The following is a 22,375-nucleotide window of genomic DNA, read 5'->3' as shown; positions in this document are numbered from 1 at the left end:
GTGTGTGTGTGTGTGTGTGTGTCCTGCAGCGTCTTGCCGATTATGTGCCACAAACATACGTAGACCATCTAAATTATAACCTGTGGCTGCCACTCTCTCACACACACACACACACACACCTTCACAGAGTCACTAATAAGACAGGTCAGTGCAGCATACAGCGTCCACCATAGGCAGAGGCAGCGCTAACCAACACACACGTTAACGCAATGTGCACCTGTGACACATGACACACTTTATACACACAAACAGCACTTATGATCCTAAATACAACACAAACACACAACATCCTCCCATTTGCTGCAATTAGATTAATAACGGCAATCATCCTCTTTGCCTGTAATAGAGAAGAAATTGCCGTCTCCACTCAGGCTGTCAGAACACTCTGACTCTTGACCAGATCTCTGACTTTCATCAGGAGGCCCAACAGCTAAATTATTAATCACACACATTTCTCACATCCCAAAATTTTGGCCGCGAGACGACTGAGCAAAAGGAGAAAAAGAAAAAAAAAGAAATAAGGAAAGATCTCCGGAGAGGCGATAAAACCGCTCAGCCGTTTGAGGTGTTTAATTGATGCTTCTGTCTGAAGTAAATTACTGTGATTAGGAGAGGTGTCAGTGACTTGCTCAAGGACACTTTGGCATGTTGCACAGCAGTTGATGGACACATCAGCTGATGCTGGGATTGAAGCTGTCAGGGTGCACAGGACCAACAAACCAAGTGGCTAAATGTTACTGAAATACAGATAAATGCTTGACTGTGTGATACAAAGCCAATTTTACAAAGGGACAGAGGAGAATTTAATCATTAAGCTGTACAAATAAAAGAATTTTCAACACACACACACACACACAGCTTCCATGCGGTGTCTTGCTGAAAAGCTGAAAGTAGACAAGAAGCTGTTTGATGTCTCTGTTTGTCTTTTGGTCTCTCTATGCGTTCCACTTCGCTGGCACAGAGCTTGACTTCCTGCTGAAATTAACCAGGCAGCCCAAAAATAATCCATCGCAAGAGAGAAGAAAAAGAGAGAGGGAGAAGGATGGGAGACAGGAGACAGGGAAAACGGAGTGTAAAAGACTGATGAAAAGAGAGAAAGCGTGAAGCAAACGGATAAGAGGAGAGGGATAAGTTGACAGAAATAAGTACAGGAACTAGTAAAACTCAGATATGCAAACACACCTCTGCCCTGTGTGTGAGTTTATCATCATTCTCTCAATGTCGTCCGTCAGCTGAGTGAACGTACAGCCCGACAAGACGCAGTCAACGGTTCGTCTGAAGTCCGAGGCCGAGGCATTCTGCTGGTAAATTGGGGAATTGCAACCCTGTGGTTTATGCGAGATAATTTTGAGGAGGTCAAGTAGCTGGTCTGAGATCTGAGCTCTCCCTCGGGGGGGGATGAGAGCGTTGACCTCTGACCTCCCGAAGAGGCTTCGGAGGGAAAGAGTTGCTCTGCTATCTTTCAAAAGGCAGTTGAGATATTTCATGCATAGATGATACCACTCAGTCAAGGTATCCAGGGCATGTCTAACTCAGGGAGACCCCAGGGCAGACCCAGAACATGCAGCATTGAATATCTTATGCGCCCTGGGAAGGCCTCATAATCCCTGAGGAGGAGCTGCAGTACGTGGCTGGGAAGACGGATTTCAGGTTGTCGGGGCTTCTTCGCTTCGCCCGCTGCCACTCCCGCCGAGCAGCAGAAACCTGCAGCTGATTAAACAGCTGGTTCAGTATGAGCCCAAAAGTCTGACTATTCTCAAGGGGAACATCCACCAGGATCTAAAATAATGCACATGAACATCCATCATAATCTGGACATGTATCCAAAACATGAATTACAAGAGCTTGGAGGTTGAATAATTTTCCCACTAAGGGAAATTACTTTTTAAGGGTTTTCTCTTTTGTTCAGGAGATTTTATAACAAAAATATTTTGGAAATCTTACACCCTCACAGACACCTTGTGAGCTGAATGTCACCTTGAGGGACGAGCAGGCCAGCTGTTGTGATTTGTAATGCACAGCTAGGTCTGCCTGCATGGCCACTTCCTATTAGCCCACTGCAAATGACATCCATTCCAGCCTAATAATATACATTCAGATCAAACACACACAATACTAAACGTATGATGTGTTCAGCTACCAACATTTTAATCAGAGAAGTAAAAACATAGTCTGAACTATTGACGTAAGTGCACACGGCTGCAAAAAAAACAAAAACAGTATGCACGTATGCGTGGTAAGTAGACTCTCGTATTGTTCAGTGACAATAGAACGTTTTTCCTCATAATTAATGGTTTAATCAAGGACTAATGCATGTGGAGTGGCTCCACACGGTGCTGATTAACACAGATGATGGAGGGGCATGGGGAACACACTGCAAGGGAGAAGCGGCCATGTTTGATTCGCACAGTGTAGCTGGGTGAGTGACAGTGTGATTGATTGTGTGTGTGCGTTTTCATACGTACGTACGTTAACACAAACGGTCAATACATTGTAACACAGAGAGAAATAGTAAGTTGTCCTCTAGTTTCCGCTTCCTTTTAATTAAATGTATGTGCGTATGTGCGTGTGTAATCACGGTGACTTTTACTTCCCAATTGAGGCTTTAATCCATCAGCGGGCTGTTGCTATGGGCTTTTTCACTCCATCCAATCAAAGCCAAGCAAGTCGGCGCGTCCTGAGAGGAGGACCACATAACTACCTTGATTATAATATTTGATTTGATGGACGGTAGAGATAAAAAAGAAAACTAATTGACAAATAAGAATGAAATAAGTAAATACTCACAGAAGGTTAGAGGTACCTAGCAACACTTTATTTGATTTGTGCACACAGGCCTCCAAATATACAAATATACTGCGACCACACATGAATATTTGTGTAAACGGGTAATTATACTCTGTGTGATTATTGTGATGGAGTGTCTCAAGTTCTCGAAAGCCGTTTATAAATTACGACCAACAATTGAAAAATTAATCAAATGAAGTAGCTGTACTCAACTCAAGTGGAATGAATCGATTCTACTGTAATAATCATTCAAAACTAAACCAAACAAATATTTATTATGACTTTGAGACACTTAAAAAAAGATTAAATATCCTTTTCATCATTTCATTTTTCATTTTTATTGTGCTTTTTTTTTACTTAAATAAACGCTTTCTATCTCTGGAAACCTTTGTTCATATTTCACATGTATCTAAGCAGGCAGATCAATTAGGAGAAAGCTGTGATTTGCTACTACTGAACCGCTTGCACAGCTGTTGTTGCTGGTCCCAGGAGGCAGCAGGATAACTGGGGAACTGTTTTTGCGTGTCTTTCTCTTGGTGGACGGTGGAATGCAAGTGGTGGGGCCGGTGTTTCTACCACATTGTGCTCCAAAATACTGTGTCTGACCATGTCAGTGTGTCTGTCTGTCTGTTCATAAAAGAAATACATTCACCAACACACTGCTTTTTCCCCAGGTCAGGCAATTAGTTAAAAAGTTTCCTGTCAATTTGCATGTACCGAAAAAAATATCATCAATCACAACGGTGTACACATCGTTACGCAATACAAGTAGATACATTACTGTATAGTACTTACAAATAAAATAATTGTTTATTTATTTCTAACCACAAGCATATATATAATGATTTCTTGGTGAAAAAAAATGTTTAAGCAGGGACTTTTGTCAGGTCACAAAGAAAACTGCAGTTAATCTGAGATGTGGACCCACGTAGACGGAGACGATATCGGCATGCCGCAGAAACATACATGACAAAGCTCTCGCTGTAGCCCTGCAGACATGCAGCGTGTGCAACCCTCCCTCTAACAAACTCAAGAAGTGAGAATGAAAGCAGGACGCATTCAGAAAGCGGCACGGCCACATTTGGACTGCACTAGGTGTCCCGACCATGTCAATTCAACAGTAAACAGTTCGGATGGAATACAGCTGCCTCTGCTGACGCCGACAAGTGCTCTGCTGCATGTGCGGCGCGGCATGGCGCGGCTCGGCGCGGCTCGCAGCGCGGACCGGGTCACATACCGGCTTTGCTTAATAAATAATAGAAAGTTTCACTACGAACAGACACCGGCAGCAGTGAGCACCAAATGAGCACAAACAAGAGCCAGATGAAAGTGAGAGGAAAGTGCTTTTTTTTTGGGCCAAATGGCAAAATAACGACACGCCAAACAACCAGAACAAATGAGGCATGGTTTGACCTTTCACCTGCGGCCCACCTTCACATTTTCCGGCCTCTCGCTGATTACGGTAGCTCTTCTTGGAGACTACAGCAGGCGGCGAAGTGTCAGCGAAAAAAACACAAAACGCCTGTCTCCATCTCCCTGTCTTACTTTCATAAGTGGATTTATCATTTCCAGACCCTGACCTGTCCTCCCCGACGTGACAGCGCTGCCTCGACTCAGCCCTGAAAATTACTGCTAACCTTGTGCTCTTAAAGTGAACCTGACTTTGACTCTGACCTCCGCATACTGACATTTTAATCCGGGACGGAACACATGTGAGATCGGATATTTCGATAAATCACATATTAATTGATCTGAGGTGGATTGATGCTCGGTTGTGTTTCCCTTCCGACTCATTCACCTGCACCCGGAACACTCGCATTTCACACATCTATTTAAGTGGTACAGCGGTGTCATTATCAAGCCGCACTGTTCGTGAATGCCAAAATGTGTGAAAGCCCATTTCACACATCCCGCCACCTTTCCGTGCCCTTCATTATATCCTTATTTCCTGTGGCCTCTCGCTGCCCTCCATTTTGTCATCCGCTGCCGTCTATGTTTCTTTCCAAAACTGTCAAACAGGCAGTCGGCTTTGTGCGCCGCTGTGTGTGTTAGCGTGAGCTCCAGTGTCACGGCTGGCTATAGGAAGCGTGGGCGATTAACTCTTGATAGCCACCAGATGCCTGACTTATAGGTAGAGTCGCACGCACACACAAACACACGCATGCACAAAGCATAGAGGCACGGAGGCACCGTGAGTGACAGCGGCTGAGCAAAAGGGAAAAGGAGAGTTAGTCATAGTGGAGACGACGCGCGAGTGTAGGTGAAAAGAGGTCCAAAAGTATGTGTGTCAGTATGTCCTGGGTGTGCGTGCTACAGAAAAGAGAAAAGACCCGCTCTGTTTTTCCCCCCTGAGCTTGATTTTCTTTTTAGGAGAACAAAGGACACGAGTGAGGGCAGCTGACTGTCCCGTTTGTCTCGCAGGGCCCCGATGTGACCTGAGATCAAGGCTTGGATTGGCCAGACGCCGCAGATGCGGCTTCCTCTCTGGTATTTGCGCCTGTGTTTGCAGGGTGAGGAAGAAAGAAATTACGATGTCGGTTTTCATTTACCTTTACTGACGGGGGCCGACGTTTGACTGTGTTGCACACATTGCAGTGTTCCTGCCTGTTGGTTGGACGCCGTCTCATCAGTCAGGTCCTATCAGATTGGACAGTCAACAAGCAACTGGCGCCGACTGTGGGGCTGATGTTGCCTGTCTGCACTGCCAAACACTAAATCCCAATAAAGCGGCTACCTCTGCTGCAGCTATCGCTTTGAGTTATATTCGGCAGAGAAAGCAGAAAACGACAGATAAAATGGAATACGGAAAATTGTAGCTACATTTAAGCAGCAGTGCGACATCTCCAACTAAAAGAGTATATTTATAAAGGCTACCAGTTGGATGAAATTCTATAACAAGTCGAATGCTGAAATACAAATTTGCCAACTTTAATCTACAGTCTAAATCTGGAGCCATTTACATAATTTAAGGCGGTGTTTAAAACATGGGTCATGGCCTCAAGTGCTTGTTTCTGGCTAGTCCTACATATGTCAGTAATACTAAAGTAATAGCTCTGACTAGCAGGTTATGAACAGCCAGTTCCCAAAATATTCCAGAACCTACGTATGGGTCCACATGGACTCAATAAGCTGCTCCATTCCGCTGAAGAAGAAAAGGTATATATATATATACACTGTAGGATATATATACCTATATATATATATATATATATATATATATACAGTGTCCTAAAGTTGACCAGATGTCGGCCCACCTGTAGGCTTTGAAGACCACTGATTTCTTGCTGTGTTTTAGGTGCCAGTCCACCTTAAACTAGTCAACCGAGCACCTCAACATCTGTGCTCCAATCACCCGTACTGTGTTGTGACATAACTTCCTGCATCATTAACACTTGGCAACCTGCTGCCACGTTGAGCTGTTTGCACAGGCAACGATAAGCATTAGCATAAGTTCAATGTGGGGAAATAATCATTTGAAACGCTGCTGCCACGTTGCGCTGTTGTCGGCATGAGGAGACGCAATGGAATTATGATTTTTTTTTTTAGAAGTGATGAAAGCCGGAGAGACGCTCAGAGACGGGACCCCAGAAAATATTCTCCGTGGCCAACACACGTTCAGCCACCGCACACTGTCATGCCCGTATGTCATCCTATAGTCAAACCCACAGTCAACGGTGTAGTTTAAGTTACCAGTGGCTCGTAATTCCTCTGCGCAGCCAATAGAAGCCACAGCAGAACACCTGACTCACACGACCCTTGAATTGTCCCCCGAGAGTCGCTCAATAGATGATGTGAAGCACTTTTTCACAGATGCATCGTCTAATCACAGAGCTCAATCATACTGAAGTGAAGTAACGTGTGACAGTGTCATGTGCTTGTTTTACATTTACTGCGTGTGAATGAGGACTGAGCAGTGCGACATAGTTCCCTGTGTCACCGTTAATAACGCAGCCCCGATGATTGCCATAGAATATTGATAGAGAGGAAAAAGGCCCCAAGCAGATCTCTTTTTCATTAGCGAAGACCAGGGGGACGGAAACGGGAGGGTTCGCGGCAGTTGGAGGAGGACGGAGGAGGGACGGAAGAGAGAGACGGGAAAGATTGCTCGCTAACCGCGGATGAGCAGACAGGAGAAAAGGTGATCCGTTGGATGGTAAATGGATAAAGGGTCAGAGGGAAATGAGGATCAAGGAAATTGTGTTGAAGTGTGGGTTTTATTACAGCTTTCAGAAATCAGGACATGGAATAACTCAATGCGTGAGTGACCATGAAACGGTTCCAGTAACAAATAGAGGAGCCGTTATGTCATTCTTTCCTGCCATAGTAGCGATCCATTATATTTATGTGAGGTGGCCCTTTGAAGGTTTAAGCGGTATTCTGCCCTCAAAGTATCAAGACACTAGAACAAAAATCACAAAAAAGACCCATCTTCCTCCTCCTGTGCCCCTGTCGAAAACAGAGTGTTTGTTTAATGTGGTATCGCCATAGTTACCCTTCTGCCACGTTTAGGTAATGTCATTAATCATCAACTTTATCACACTGCAAACCAGACGCAGACGCATGCACGCAGGGGACCATGCATGACATTTTACACTGTCCGCCGCCGGAAAAAAACGCCGGAGGCGCCGACGTTAGAGGATGTTAAAGAGCAGCAGCGAACAGGCTGAGCTGTGTTTCAGACACGGTAACATCAATGTAAGTATGCGTTTTGCGTGTAAAATCATAGCGAGACTCTTCAAAGCGCAACATGTTACACAAAGGCTGCAATAATTTGTCGTCCCCGTCCCTCCATCCCCTCCTTTAATCCATCTCTTCCCTTTGGGAGTACGTTAAATCTCTTTTGGTTGACATGACAACAGACAATGTTTCGCCTCCTGTTCTGATGACATCACTACCGGCGCCAAGCCAATCCCCCCCCCCCCCCCCCCCCCCCAAAAAAAACATTGTCTCCTCTCTGTCTCTCTCTTTCTCTTTCGGCCGTATTGATCCAGAATACAAATCACAGCAATAAAGCGGAGATGAGGAGTTTGGGGTAAAGGGTGGGGAGTGGAGACAGAAGGAATGGAAGGGAATAAAGAGGAAGAGTGCAAGAAAGAAAGACAAATAGCCACAGTTACGTCTGATCCCCCGTCCCGCCCACTATTTCGCCCCAGCCGGCTGAAATGGGAGCGTGCGATCACTCACTAATTTCCATACCGGGTGACTTTGGTATAATCCACGGGCGCACACATGAAGAATCAATTTTTGTGCGAGGAGGAAGGCCGACATGGAAACGCTTTGGATCGAGAGGCCAAAGTCTTTTCTTCAGCGTGCGTGACACAAAATATATGAATGTATGAATTCGCTTCTTGGGTTGTGATATTTAAGTCAAACATTACGGTCCAAATAGCAACAAAAAGTCACATGAAAGAGCTAAACGAGCCATTTTAATCCAGCCTCTTCTTTCTGGAGCTTTACAGACACAGCTCTGGAGATAGAAACACACACACACACACACACACTCTGTTGTAGGAGTCCTGTAACAAGCCTGTTTTAGCCATTATGACTCCAGAGTGTGAAAGTGAGTCTGGTCTTTTGGGAAGTGGACTGCTCTATACAGATAGACACTAACTCACTCTTTCTCTCCCTGACACACACACACACACACATACAATGTGGTCTGTGGGGAAGTGGTCCTTGGAGCACCCACATCAAGACTGGCCTAGATAGACGTGATAGCAGGACACACACTCTTTTGCGCACATAGACAGTCAAGGACACTCGGATGGCCTATATAATTGGGTCATTTTCTACAGGAAGAGCTTATCTTTGTCTTAATAACAATAGAGGGATGGAAATAAAAGAGGAAATATACACACAACTCGCAATTTTGTAGGAAGAAAGAGTTCGAGACATGAAGAGAGCAAGAGGAAAGAGAGGAAAGGGCCAATGATGTGTGAAAAAAAAGACATGAATATCGAAGACTCGCCTCATAACCATAGTTTCATCCTCTCGGTTACCGCACCGGTCGCTATGGTGACGACTGGAGAAAAGAATAGAACAGAGCGCAACAGAAATGCAGACGTATCCAGCAGAAATAAAGAAACAAGAGCCAAAGCTGAACCGGTAAAATGCGCAGAGAGGTGGAAGATCACACTCAATGATTTGTGTTTTCAAAGCTACTGACTTTGCAGGTGCTTGTAACAACGCATGCAGTAACCATTTTAAACAGCATATTTATCTTATTGGAGAATAATATGCCAGCAGCGTCAGATACAGAACGGTACACTCAGAACCGATGAGACCTTTCAACCAAAATGTCTCTGGAGGGACTTAAAATACTCTAATCGGTAATGTCATCAGGGTTATCTCAGATTGGGACTTTAACACAAAGCCAGAGAGTTTAGAGTGACCCTTTAAATTAAAGTATGTGGCACTACATTTCAATTTCTAAACGAGGCAACATCAAACGCATCGTGCTGGAGAGGCCCCCTGGGTGTGATCACTTATTCTTCAATGTCTTACATGGAAGCCGAGCACTGCTATAAATGGAAACGTCTATTTGTGATTCGTACAAATCAGCGCACAACATAATATCTATGAAAAGCTTCTGGGTGTAGGATCTGTAGCGTAGGGACAAGATTTTGCCATTGCTGTTCTGGTTTGTCTTTGCGATGTGAGGGGTGGTGACCATTCACCTTGGAGCAGGCTTTGGTAATATGCAGGGGAAATGTCTGGAGTATGAAACAACTTATCCTTCTATACCAAAATAAATGCGGACGTTGTGCGTATCATCTTTTGACCGACTGCCCCTCCTTCTCTCATGCTGAATTCTTTCTTAACCTTTTCCTATCTGGGTCCGTACCAAGAAAAGTAAACAGAAAGTGCTTGCTGCCCCCGGCTGCACAACAGGCTTTTGGTACCCGTGATTCTTAGCGGCAAGAAGCGATTTTGACAGCTATCAGACCCAGACGCGCACACGGAAGAAATCCCCCCCCCCCCCCAAAAAAAATGCACACATCCAGAGGCAGAAACACACACACACAAATAAACGCTCCACTTTTAGTTTAATCTATCTTGCCTGGTTGCTGTCACCCAGCAGGGTGATGCTCACAGCAGAGTTTGTGTGTGTGTGTGTGTCTATAGGCCCATGGCGACAGACCACCTTCTCTGTAGCGCAGCCATCCATCCATGACAAGCCCACCAGAGGATCCTCTGACAAGACTGCCGGAACCGAGAGCCCGAGCGAAACCGCACGACTGTACGTCCTTTGCGCTTCCAGCCTCACTTCCTGTGAGAGAAAACTGGCAAAAAGAGCAGAGGCGAGATAAAGAGGGAAATGCCAGCTTACAAGCGAGCAAGGGAAGACTCATGGCACGCTTTCTTTAGGGAGCTAGGTGTGACGCTCCCTCCCACAGAAAAAGCAAAACATCTACAAATGCGAGCTGCTAAAAAGACATACGCTGCAGCAGACTTTTCAAACCTTTTGAATGTTGTGTACAATCAGCAGCGGCTTGTTGGGAATAAGAGACCTTATTCCGCTGCTTCAATTTGACAAAAACGCCTCATTCTCTGCCGGAACACCAGGGTTAAAAATATATACTAATGGAAGTGTGAAACCCTTCTGCTGTTCATGAAATGGAATCATTTATGGTACTTCAATGACGAAGAAGAGACACTTGGAGCGACGTGATTCCAACTCTAATTTCCCGCTTTCAATTAGCTGCTGGATTTGTGAGCGCTTCGTTCTTAGGACTCATTTCCTCCGTCCCCCATCCTTTTTTACTCTTTCCTCTCACTCTCTCACTATTCTCTCTACCTCTACACACTCTTAACTTTAACCTCATGTCTTTTTGCCCTTTTGCTATAAATTACCTGCATCTCGTAGCGTATTAGAGGTCCTAAACACCAATTTTCTCAATCAACTTTTTTCTATGAACAGTTAAGTTTTGTTGAACCTGAACACAAAGTTTATCATTTTTGGGCGGAGCTTAGATGGACCAAGTGATGAACTTTTCACCACATTCACCACTCAGGAAGAAAATCAATTTGTAGAATCTTGAAACTCAGTCATGTAATCCATCACAGTCAACATCATGTCTGCATTTATTTATTCCAGGCAAATCGATTTGCACTTACAGCGGCAATACAATGCGACAAGCAAACATTTTTGACGAGAGGTGGTGCCAACGCAATCTTCTGTGTAATTGAATACAAATCTGTAGCAATTGTCAGAAATCCGTCGGCTAATTCAGGGAGGAAGTCTGAAGGGCAAGAAATATACATTTAGGACTCAAAAGTCTCGGCTGACAAACGCGTAAAGCGTCTGTGAGTCGCATTGTCGGTAAGTTTCAATAAAGTGCTGAATTCTTTTAAGAAAGAGCACCTGAGTGACAAATGAATGGCTAATACTAAAACTACGCATCTCAGGCGGAAAGTAGATGTCGTAGTGTTGATCATCTCTTATGCATGTTATCAAGTCTGTCCGTCCCCAGTAATTATTCACACAGATCCAGCGAAACTATCTTTGCCCACACGGGAATCACACAGCCAGATTATGGTCGTTATTATTATCATTATTGCATTTTATATGTATTATATACATTCCTAATTTCACCAGACTCATTTAGTAAAGTGAATTGTCAGAATGCTATTAAAAGAATTATTCACAACCCCCTTTGGTGCTTCTATGTTCTTTTCTGTTTTTCTTTGTTATGTCGACTTTAAAAATAACAGTCCAAAGAACCTTGATACTGCTTTCTTTTCTCTCCTTTTTCAAATCCTATTTGAATAGAAGCTTTTGTCCAGGAGGCACTGGTGCTGAATACATAAAACTCACTACATTTACCCAAATTGCAGTCCAGCCTCACATCAACATCCAAACAAAAGCATCTCCACTTGCATCAATGTGACCCCAGCCTGGATGACACACAATAGTCACTATCAAGTTCACATGGAGGAGCCTTTCACATAAAATCTTGAGATACAGTGGATTTATAACTGGCTATAAACCTTTTACTTTTCCCCACTATAGCGCCCATCCCTTGAGCTCATATTGCCTAGACATCCTCTTCTGGATACAGAGCACTAGGCAAGTTGTTCCTGGATGTAATGGAGTTGTGATCTGTCCACTTTGTGTTCTGCGGTGCGCGGTATGCTGAGCTTACGCACGCCTTCACCGTTGGGACAATGAATGATGTTTTGCATCATTCCTTTCTGTGGTTAAATCTACTTCGAATCTTTCCGAGTGTTACTGTAAAGGCGGGCAGATGGCCTGATTAATTCATAGACGAGAGGAAATGTGGTCTCACCGAACGATAAACCCTGAAATGAACCAGTGCTGAATGTCTGTCTGAGAGAGTGAGACTGGAATAAGAGAGAGAGAAAAGAAGATGATCCATAGGGTGGAGGGGTGAGACACTGGGAGAAGACGGGAGAAAGAAAGACAGAAAAGATAGAGACGGGAGAGAGAGAGAGAGGTAATGCATGGCTGGCCTTGAATAATAAAGACTCCTTCCATCTCTCAGCCTCTACTGTAACTTGGGAAACATTTGCATTTTTGTGGAAATTTTGTAACTTTGTTCTTTGTGTTGGTCTTCATGCAAAATGTTGTCTTATGTTTGATATGTGTGTGTTGATAGACCCCTCGTACTGAATGATAGACAATGCGTTACAGCGGTTTTACTCCTGAGATGCTGCATTTTGCTGAGTGGGGTTCAAAACCAGCTCAATTGCCTGAGAGTTGAAACTAAGAAAAGAAAAGCACAATCACTTCGACTCATAGAGCTTATTGCTGCGAGCTCATGGTAGGAATTGAAGACGAGTAGCAGTAGATGAAAATATATTTATCAACACAAACCTCCTTTGGGTAATGGCAGTATGGTGTATTATGTAGTATGGTGACGCTGTGGAGGGAAATATTTGGTGGGTAAGTTGAAGCAGGACTGTAAAGTTGGACGGAAAACACGCCCACCCTTTTTCAGCAGTGACCTTGAAAAGATTTTTAGGCCATTTCAATATTTCAAACAACCACACACGGTGCAACGTGTTACGTTGTGATTATGGGTGAAAGCGAGGGTGTATAAAAAAGGATGCTACAGGTCTGGAGTCATTATTTCATGATCAATACACTAGGAGGGTAAGTGTGTCCAATCACCGCTCATTACGGACATGTGCCAATGTGTCCTGCCCCGGCAACACACATGGAGACGGAGGCGGCCAAGCAGGTACAATGCAGGTGGGCAGGCGGCCAGCTGCACGCTCTCTGTTTCACACGCGCGCTGCCCCCCGAGTTGGCGTATTGTCCCACCAGAAATGAAGACCGAGGCCCGATAGCACTAAGAGCAGAGGACGGCCTCCGCATGGATTTCCAATACGCAACCAGAGGCTTAAGCAAGACAGAGTCACGGATAATCCTCCCTCCATCCCTCTCCTCCTCCTCCTTTTCCTCCTGAGCTCCCTTACTTCTCTGGCTATCCCTCTGACTCTGGCTCATTTCGTCCCTTTATTCCTCTCTCCATTACAGTTCTTTTTTTCTCTCCATCGGTGGGCTACATTTGCTCTTTTCGGTCGCTCTGTTTCCTCGCCAGCCTTTTCTTTTTGCTCTGTCCCTCTTTTTCATTTCCAAACCGCACTTTTTTTTATGAATTCTGCCCTGCCCATCTCTCTTGCAATAAATCTTTTAATGCAATCTGCCATTCTGTTCTATTATTTCTCCTTGGGTTAGCACCTCCCCTGGCCTCTCCCCTTCCTTTCCTTTCCTTTCATGTGTCTTATTGGTGCCTCAGGTGGTGTTTCACATAGCTGTTGTTGAGTTGACACGTCCCAGTATGGACTTTTGTAATTCCGATTGGCCTTTAATCGATCATCACATCCTCGGTTACAGCTGATTCAATCTAACACGTATACAGTGGTGACTGCACTCTGATTGGAACTGAAACTGAAACCGAATTTGTTTGATTAAAACGGCTCATGTCTGAAGCGGGTTCATTATTTGTTTGTTGTTAACCGGCCTCAAGGCCCATCTTTAAATTGTGGCTGCATCTCAAGTATGTTTTTCTGAGAGGGTACGGCCTCAAAGAAAGGACAGTCAAATTAAGTTCCCCCGCCGTCATTGTTCCGAGCTAAAACAAGCTTATAAACGTGTTAACAAAAATAGAGAGACAAATTAGAGGTTAAATGAGTTATGGTTGCTATGCATCTCTTTACGGATGACTGACAGAAATATCCATTGTTATTATCGTTCATATTTAAAACCTCCAAAGCCATATTCACATCACGCCACATTGTCTGACGTAAGTTGCCCAACGCTCCACTATATATTTCTTTCTCCTTCTTTTTTTTTTTTTAATAAACGACTTAGTTGTCCTGGTTTCACTAAAGAACGTATTAAATCTAATTGATTCTCCTAATTAGAATAATCTTTAAATGAGTTCAACAAAACTGAGTCCTCAATGTCCAGCTAATGAATGGAAGCTTTTTTTTTTTTTAACCCGCTCTTGTAAAACTGCGTTTGTAAGCATACGACAAACCTCTGCAGACACATTAACTGGCACATTCCATTACCTCAGCGTGAGAAGCCGAATATGAAGCAAACACATCAGTGGCGGTTGCAACATGTCTTTTGAGGTGTCTTCAATGGAATCACCGAGCATATCAAGACTAATCATTAGTGTTGGGTGATTTGGCAGGTGGCCAGCACCCCGGGGTAACCATCGAAAAACAATTAATATCCCTCACGGAGGTATCATGCCTCTGGCACAATGCCCACTGGGAAAATCAACTCGCTGATTACACCGCTGTAAACTGCTGCTGTAATGAGTGGTGTGTGTGTGTGTGTGTGTGTGTGTGTGTGCGTGTGTACGGTATGTACATGGATGTGTGCGCGTTCCAAATAATGGGCCTGTTCTAGGTAAAATGACATGAGATGCCACAGGTGGGCATTTGTTTCAACGCCACATACGCCAATCGTGTTCAACGCTCAATGACGAGTCTTAAAGACACAGGAACGGATATCAGTCTGTAAAAAAGTTGGGACTACGCGGATGTATAATTCACCAAACACGAGCGGTCGGCGCATTGGTGCGTGACACATGTTTGCATTACAGGCTGGGTGTAAAGACGGGAGGCAACAGATAACGGAGAGCATCTGACGCCGCCTGACCGTAACAGCAAGTGTAAGAACAAGCCTCAGAATATAAGATAACTTCCGCTCTGTGTTTTCTTTGCTGGTAGGACTTGTTGTCCCTGAATCCCTCAAGGACAGATTTGTCTTTTCTTTCGCCCCCGTCGACAGAGAAGAGAGGTCAGGGTACAGGGGCAACGTCTGAGGATTTTGTGGAGCGCTAGCGTCTGTGTACACACGTTGGGTTGGAGTTAAAATGACGGGGCTGCTGCTACTTTTGGTCCAAGAATAGTGTCTCTGATAACTACACTGAACCAGAGGGCCTCCATCTTTCATCTGGAGGAAACTCAATAACTACCTCGTATGATATCCACCTCCCCCTTGAGACAGCTCTTAACAAATCGAATGAAAAGAACACCAGAGGTCAATTTAACATAATTGATGTGGACAGGTGTCGTAAACAGCATTTCATACAAACACTAAACACAGTGAATCTGGTCCAAGTGCATAAATGGATGTTACACTTCTGTGATGTCTATATTGAAGGAACCAAACTTTAAAAATGCTGTGACGAAACGAGCAGGACGCTGACAGTGATATATCACAGCCAATGTCTGGCCTTTGCAACTTTTCAATAGCTGTCACGTAGCTGTCAATAGACAATTGAGCAATGAACTGTCCGTGGTGCTGAACCACCACCCAGGTGTCAGTCGGAGATAAAGCGGCATGCTCTAAATAGAATCCAACAGACAAATGAGACAAACACCACGCGTCCACAAGCCTGATGTGACGCTTTTTTTCACCTATTGCAGGAATACCTTCTGCTGTAACATTTGAATTCATGTATTACTGTGAATTGACTGTTGGACGGCATTGGTGACTGTGATCATCTCGTGCATTGATTATACGGTGACCTAATCTTTAAGAATTGAGAATTGAATTGAGGTTTTCCAATGAAAAGCAATATTGACAATAAATATCTACTTTATTCCTCAAGTCGTGTATTTCTATGACAATGGTGATGCTGATAACATCCATCAGTTGTTTGGACAACTTTGACTGAAAGGGCCCTTTCTTAGAGCATACAATTGATTAAGATGACATCATAGCAATCATGGTGAATGACACACACACACACACACACACATACACACACATGCCATTCGGGCGGTGATGCCATGTGTTTAATCAAACTAGGGGAACATTTCACATGTGAAGAGTTGCTCCTCGGAATCAAACTGTTGGTGAATGTGCCTCGCTGCGACACAGGTTCCCGCTCACACACATACATACACACACACACACACGCACACACACACGCACACACACACACACACACACACACACACACACACACACACACACACGCACACACACACACGCACGCACACACACACACACACACACACAAGCACGCACACTCCGCCACCCCTCTCCTCATCCCCTGTTGCTATGGAACCTGTCGCCAAGGCAGGGAGGTATGTGGTTGTGATGGAAGTGATGGACCAAGTCGACGACGACGACGACGGCAGCGACGATGGTCGTGACGACGATATTGGTTATTTGATAAAGAAGAACCTTTGCAGAATTGCGCGGACCGGCCGGCCATAAAGCGATGCGTTGCTGGGCTTCGCTCTCTGCAACGTGGGTGGAAGGAGCGCCGCGTAATACTGCGCAATGCAAACAGACCCTTTCCTCCCCGCCAAGCAACGACCCACTCGACTCGAATGTTTTGCGTGTTTGACACTTCGATTTCTTTCCTTCTTCAAGTCTTCGTTTTGAACTTCAGTCGCGTCTCGCGCGGATTAACCGACTGTCTTCTGCTGCCTCCCCCCCCCAAAATAGCACACCAACAATCCAATTGTGAGCAGACGAATAAGTCCTGCAGGCCCTCTTACTGCCACCTGTCATCCCTAGGCGATCCTTTTTTTTTCCTTCTCCCGTCATGACGCAAACTTGATTAAAACGTGACAAATGCGACTATTGATTATCGAATAAGAAGGATGGTGGTGGGGGGGGGGCGCTCAATATCAAGCTCCTTAGCGACCAGTGTTTCAGTGTTTCTGACTTGTGGCCACCAAGAGCTGTGTGTGCAGTTTGCTTTACAGAGGAAAGCCTTGGGTATGAGCTCGAATCTCCAAACACTTCCCAAACAATAAGGTTCCCTCCGCCCGCAGCGACCACTGCCCACCCATTACGCCACAGGTCCTCGACGGGCAGGGGCCTGTCAAACCAACAAGTGTGGACCAAATCAAGCAACAATAACAACAACAACAAAAGAAGGCCCCCATCCACATCTGGCCGTGGCTGGCGTGACGATTGACAAGTTGACTTGCAGCACAAACTGCACATAGTTGAGATCTAATGTAGAAAAAGTGGCGAACACAGAACTGCATCCGTCCATCTGTTGAACCCCCCCCCCCCCCCCCCCCCCCTCCTCCACTCTCCTCCTCCTCCTCCTCCTCCTCTGTCCTCATCCCATCCCCATTTTCGAGACCATCATACCTCGCTCCCTCCCTCCTTCCCTCGCTCCCTTCCCTCTCCCATGCACACTTACAACATGTTGCCAGTTTTTAAGTAGAAAAAGCAGCACATACCTTGATGGTTCTCAAGGGTGTCCTCCGGGATGTACATGTTTTTGCTTTCATTTACCATAAATGTAGTCCGGCGTTATCCCTGTAGGCGAATGGAAGAGAGAGAGGGCAAGCAAAGCTGGAGAGGCTGAGGAAAAACAGCCCCCCCCACCCCCCACCCCCCCAAAAAAATAAAGAAATTAAAAAAGGGGGGAAAAGAGGAAGCAACTGTCTGACACGGACAGTCCTGGGTATTCCGTTATTTTTCTTTATGGGGAGGGTGTCTTCGGATGGAGTAAATATTACCTAATCCCCATGATGGAGGTGAAGGCTTGAAAAAAGAAGGAGCTTTCGGCGGAACCGGTTGGGAAAACGCACCGGTGCATCTCTCGGTACATCCGGGCCCTGGGCAAGAAACACGAGACCAGCACCGCGTTCAATTCAATTCACACCTCGTTCGCCCTCTCTCTCTCTCTCTCCCTCTTCCTCTCTCTTTCCTTCCCCGCTCTCCCCCAGTTGACTTAGGAAAAGAAAGGTTTCAAAAGGTTACCAAGCACGGGCGCTGTCAGTGACGGTCGCAATGGAAGTGCGCAAAAGACGCATTCGTGCGCATCTTCGGCAGCGTGTCAAATTGTGAGAGGATATGTAGGAGAGGAGGTGGAGGTGGTGTAGGAGGAGAAGGAGGAGGAAGAGAAGAGGAGAAATTTGAGAAAACGAGAAGAGTGTAAATATTCCATCACGGGCAGCACGGGGTTAAATCTCCCAATATGTTGTCGGTTATTCCACGCATCTACAGCAGAGTTCCCCCAAAACACAGAAGCCAGGCCGTCCTGTCTCATCCGGAGACCGGTTTCTCTGTCCCGATCCAGTCCATGGTGGTCCGGCGGTGCATGTGTCTGTCAGCCTGTGTGCCTGTCTGTCTGCCTGCCCGCTCGCCTGCCTGTCTGTCTGTCAGTCTGTGTCTCACTGATCGGGAGTTGGAGCTCTGTCTTCTCTTTGCCTCTGCTGCCTCTGCAGCTCAGCTCTGCAGTGATACCAAGAGAGAGGGGGGGAGAGAGAGAGAGAGAGAGAGAGAGAGAGAGAGAGAGAGAGAGAGAGAGAGAGAGAGAGAGAGAGAGAGAGAGAGGTAGCCCCCCTCCCCGTGCATGTAGACGCTTTGACTGTTTCCAGATGTGTGTGTGTGTGTGTGTGTGTGTGTGTGTGTGCTAGAGGGAAATAAGGAGGGAGGGAGATTGTATAGGCAACAGTGAGGAACTAGTATCCAGATGATGATGGTGACAATGAAGACAAAGATAATGTTGATGAAGTGTGTGTGTGTGTGTGGGGGGGGGCGTGCGAGTGTGTGAGAGGGAGAGAGAAAGAGAGAGAGCCAGAGAGGGGAAGAAGGCGGATAACGATCCATAACGGGCTCGCCGCGCTCATAGACTCGGGAGGAAACAGAGATGGTAGATGTTGTACCTCCATCTGATTTGCCCATAGTCCCAGCACATCTGGACCGCCTCAGCCCCGCTTTTTTTCTTTGGCCAAGGCCGTGTTTACACACACTAAAGATCTGGTTTTTCAACTCTTTCATGGCTCGAGCGCTGATTTTGTCATTCCACGGCTCTCTTAAACAGAGAGAACCCACAAGGAAGCTGATTTTCAGATCGTTTGAACGCCGCGTAAATACAGACTGAAATTGTATCAAGTAGATGGGTTCAGGAGGGTCAGTGTACAAAAAGTGAAGGGGAAAACTTTCATCTGGCGGATGATAAAATTAAATTATGTTTCTTTTTTTTTTTTCTTGCCCTCAGGACGGTGAAGTTTGTTTCAACATCATTCTCAATGATCGGGAACAAATTTGCTCCGGGCCCCTCGAGCAAGTCATTTACTGGAGACATGGGGCCGTTTTCAAGTCGAACACAACAACGAAATCAAGCTCCTTTTGGGAGTCAAACAAAGTCAACAACATCAGCTCATAACTAAATAGCTCGGGACCACGCTTTGATGACATTGAGGCAGCTTGGCTCTATAGACACTGCTGAGGCTCGTGGACTGATCATGCAACATGTTGCTCTACTTAAACGGAGCTGTTTTCTTAAAAAGCTCACCGCCCGCTTTTCCAGAATTTATCCAACCTTTCAAAGGACCTATTGAACATATTGTGAAAAGCAGCTCCTGCCTTTTAATGGCTGCGCTCACAATTATTTACATCAAAGGATGATTTTCTGATTTGTCAGATGTGTTAAAGGCAATGCTTCACAAAACAGAATAATTGGGGTTCAATACGTGGGGATGCGTCGAAGTGACTGAGCGGCATTTTCACATTCTAATTGTGGTACTGGCCGTCCCATGTGATTGTATCTGACACTGAATATGAACTTCACAATGTGCAGGCCTCATGTCAATCTCAGCGCAGGCTATAATCAGGAGGTGAATCTGATGACTCAACCCAGCCTGGGTTCATTTGTTCAGTGCAATAGCACAAAATCACCTCCCACTAGCCTGTAATAGAATAAAGCTTTTCTTCGTGTGTCACTGCAGACGTGGTGAAGACAGGGAGACAGCATCAATTATTCTATTAATGTCATTTGATAGATACGTTGTCTATTTCTGAGAGACATACAGTACAGTGTTTTGTGATGCAGATGGTATGTTAATTTACGGTGTTTTTGGAGGGATTGTTGAATAGTTGCGCGGATGAATGGATGGAAATGTTTCCTGACGTTTGTTGCACAAATTGAAGGTTTCCTTGCTTGGAAAAGAAGCAGTTAGTAAGTAATTGTGAGCATGTGACCGGCATGTCACTATACACAACACAATTAGTTAGTATAGTGAATCTTGTATTGTATTGTTAAAGCTCGTCAAGGCAGAGCTCGTTTTAAGGATTTCTAATTTGAGGGGTTGGGAGGTGTTATATGTGGGTAGGAAAGAATTAGAGACAAAGTTCTGCGACAGACTTTTCTATCTATTATTTGACTCTTTCTAATTTCTGCGTTTTTGTGAAATATTGGATACTTTGATCCCTTCGGGCCTCAAGCTGTTATTTAAATTAAACCATCTGAGAAGTCTATAGCAGGGAAGCCCCGGCTAACCAGAGTTCTTTTATAAAGGGCCACAAAGATAAAACTCTGCAGATTGGGAACCAATGGTAGCTACGGCTTAGATAAATGAACCGCTGTAAAAAAAAAAAAAAAAAGTAGGATATATTGCCATGAAATTAGGTAGTAGCAGCAGACATTGAAAATCCCCAAGCTCTGTATTGAGACGATAGTAAGACGGACATCGAGTTTCATAACGGGGGTCCGACTCTCCTGCCAAAGCGGCCTCTGTTTGATTACACTGGCCAGTGAATGGAAGCCCAGACGGAGGACAGGATTGAGAGAAGGACGAACGGATGGAGGGCAGGTCGTGGGAACAGACACTTGTGCCCAGGGGACACACAAACCCACAGACTCACATACACAAACGGGCTCTGCAATCCGGCCTGCCCATGGAATATCTATTCTATTTATGACCGTTCTATATTTGTGGTTCTCGACCCCCTTTGTATGTGTGTGGGCGTGTTTGGGTCTTAGGCTCGGTTGGTCTCTGGGAATCTCTGTCCAGGCAGCCACACTCGACGCTGGTATCTCATGTGGGAAACCATCCGACGGTCAGTCAAAGGGAAAATCCCCTCATGACAACTGTCCAATGTTATTACTCATAATAAAATTCCGATAGATTCACATGCTTCATATGCATATGAAGTGTTCTCCTGGGATCCAAACTCAAATAGAGACCACAGAGAAATATTTTAATGCTGCTTTTAGTAAGTTATTCCTGGACATAATTGTGCGTGCACATTTACTTGATGTGCCTTGTCAGTTTTTCCTCCAAATTGATAAGAAATTTAAATGTAGCGGTATAAAATTAGATTCAATGGTGCTTCGAACAATTTGAAACATTATTCACCTCAAGTACATGACAGGTTTTCACTTCGCTGAGAAAAATATTGTGCATGTATATTTATATATATATGATATATTGGTGACGCAAAATCAAATGACAGGTTTATAAAAACAGCAAAAACAATTTTTCAGGTTGAAAAATTGCCTTTTTACAAACGTTCTACAATATCCCATCATTCTGTATCCCTGTGTGCATCAGCAGCTACAATCCACACCATTCAGAGTCAAGCCCTCAATCTTAACTGAATGGTTTACGACAGTATTGATCCGCCTCATCATTGACAAGTACGCACCCTCGACTAACAGATGGATACCTGACGCAAGACACGTGCCTTGAAACACAAGCCGACAGTTCACTCTCACTCTGACAAAGTGGCCGAAAAGATCTACTCGCAAAAAAAAACCAATAGCCCCACACTAAATGCCGAAGCAGCAACATTCAAGTTAATAGTGAGGCGGACGATTCATTCTGACCTGCCAGTGCTTCATTCATCGCAGGCTGGATGTTTTCATCCAGTTCTGCTTAGAGCAAGCAGTTGGAGGCTCATTGTTTTACCTCAAGGACATGGGCATGGCTGTTGATGGATGCTCACGATGTTCTTGTACACCTCTTTGATAAAAAAAAAAAAAAATCCAATTACAGAAACAGCTTTCACAGTACACAGGAGTGAATAAGAGACGATTCCTTTTCCTTTTGCATCGGCTGTGAATAAATACATTGGTTGAATGATTATACAAGAAATGATCAGCTGTAAAATACCAGCAGATTAAAGGGGCTAATGCTTATCCGCTTGATGTGGCTATATGGAACATTGTATGTTAAACTGAATATGGAGATACCAGTCAGGGAAGTCATCAGGTGATGTGTGAAATGGGTATGGCCAATATGTTTTTTAAGAATTTACAGTCCTGAAGGTCTGGCTTCTGTGTCAGTTACAGTCCCTGAATATTCATTTTATAAACCCTAGAGGTGGTGCATTATA

The 22,375-nt window shown here is 44.9% G+C and overlaps 1 protein-coding gene across 15 annotated transcripts in view; it reads right to left on the bottom strand.

Moving 5' to 3' along the window:
- Positions 1–22,375, bottom strand: part of cacna1c (calcium channel, voltage-dependent, L type, alpha 1C subunit) — a 144,585-nt gene that overhangs the window by 116,469 nt on the left and 5,741 nt on the right. For 2 of the 15 annotated variants that reach the window (XM_078100283.1, XM_078100282.1), the window contains exon 1: positions 17,488–18,494. The exons of the other annotated variants lie outside the window; for them this stretch is intronic. In XM_078100283.1, the coding sequence (XP_077956409.1) occupies positions 17,488–17,545 (58 nt within the window). In that variant the 5' untranslated portion in view covers positions 17,546–18,494. Of the gene's footprint in view, positions 1–17,487; positions 18,495–22,375 lie in introns of those variants that run through there. 15 annotated transcript variants of the gene reach the window in all.

Source organism: Gasterosteus aculeatus, chromosome 4 (genome assembly GCF_964276395.1).
Source record: "Gasterosteus aculeatus chromosome 4, fGasAcu3.hap1.1, whole genome shotgun sequence".
Classification (NCBI taxonomy): Eukaryota; Metazoa; Chordata; class Actinopteri; order Perciformes; family Gasterosteidae; genus Gasterosteus; species Gasterosteus aculeatus.
This window is presented reverse-complemented; position numbering and strand designations above follow the sequence as displayed.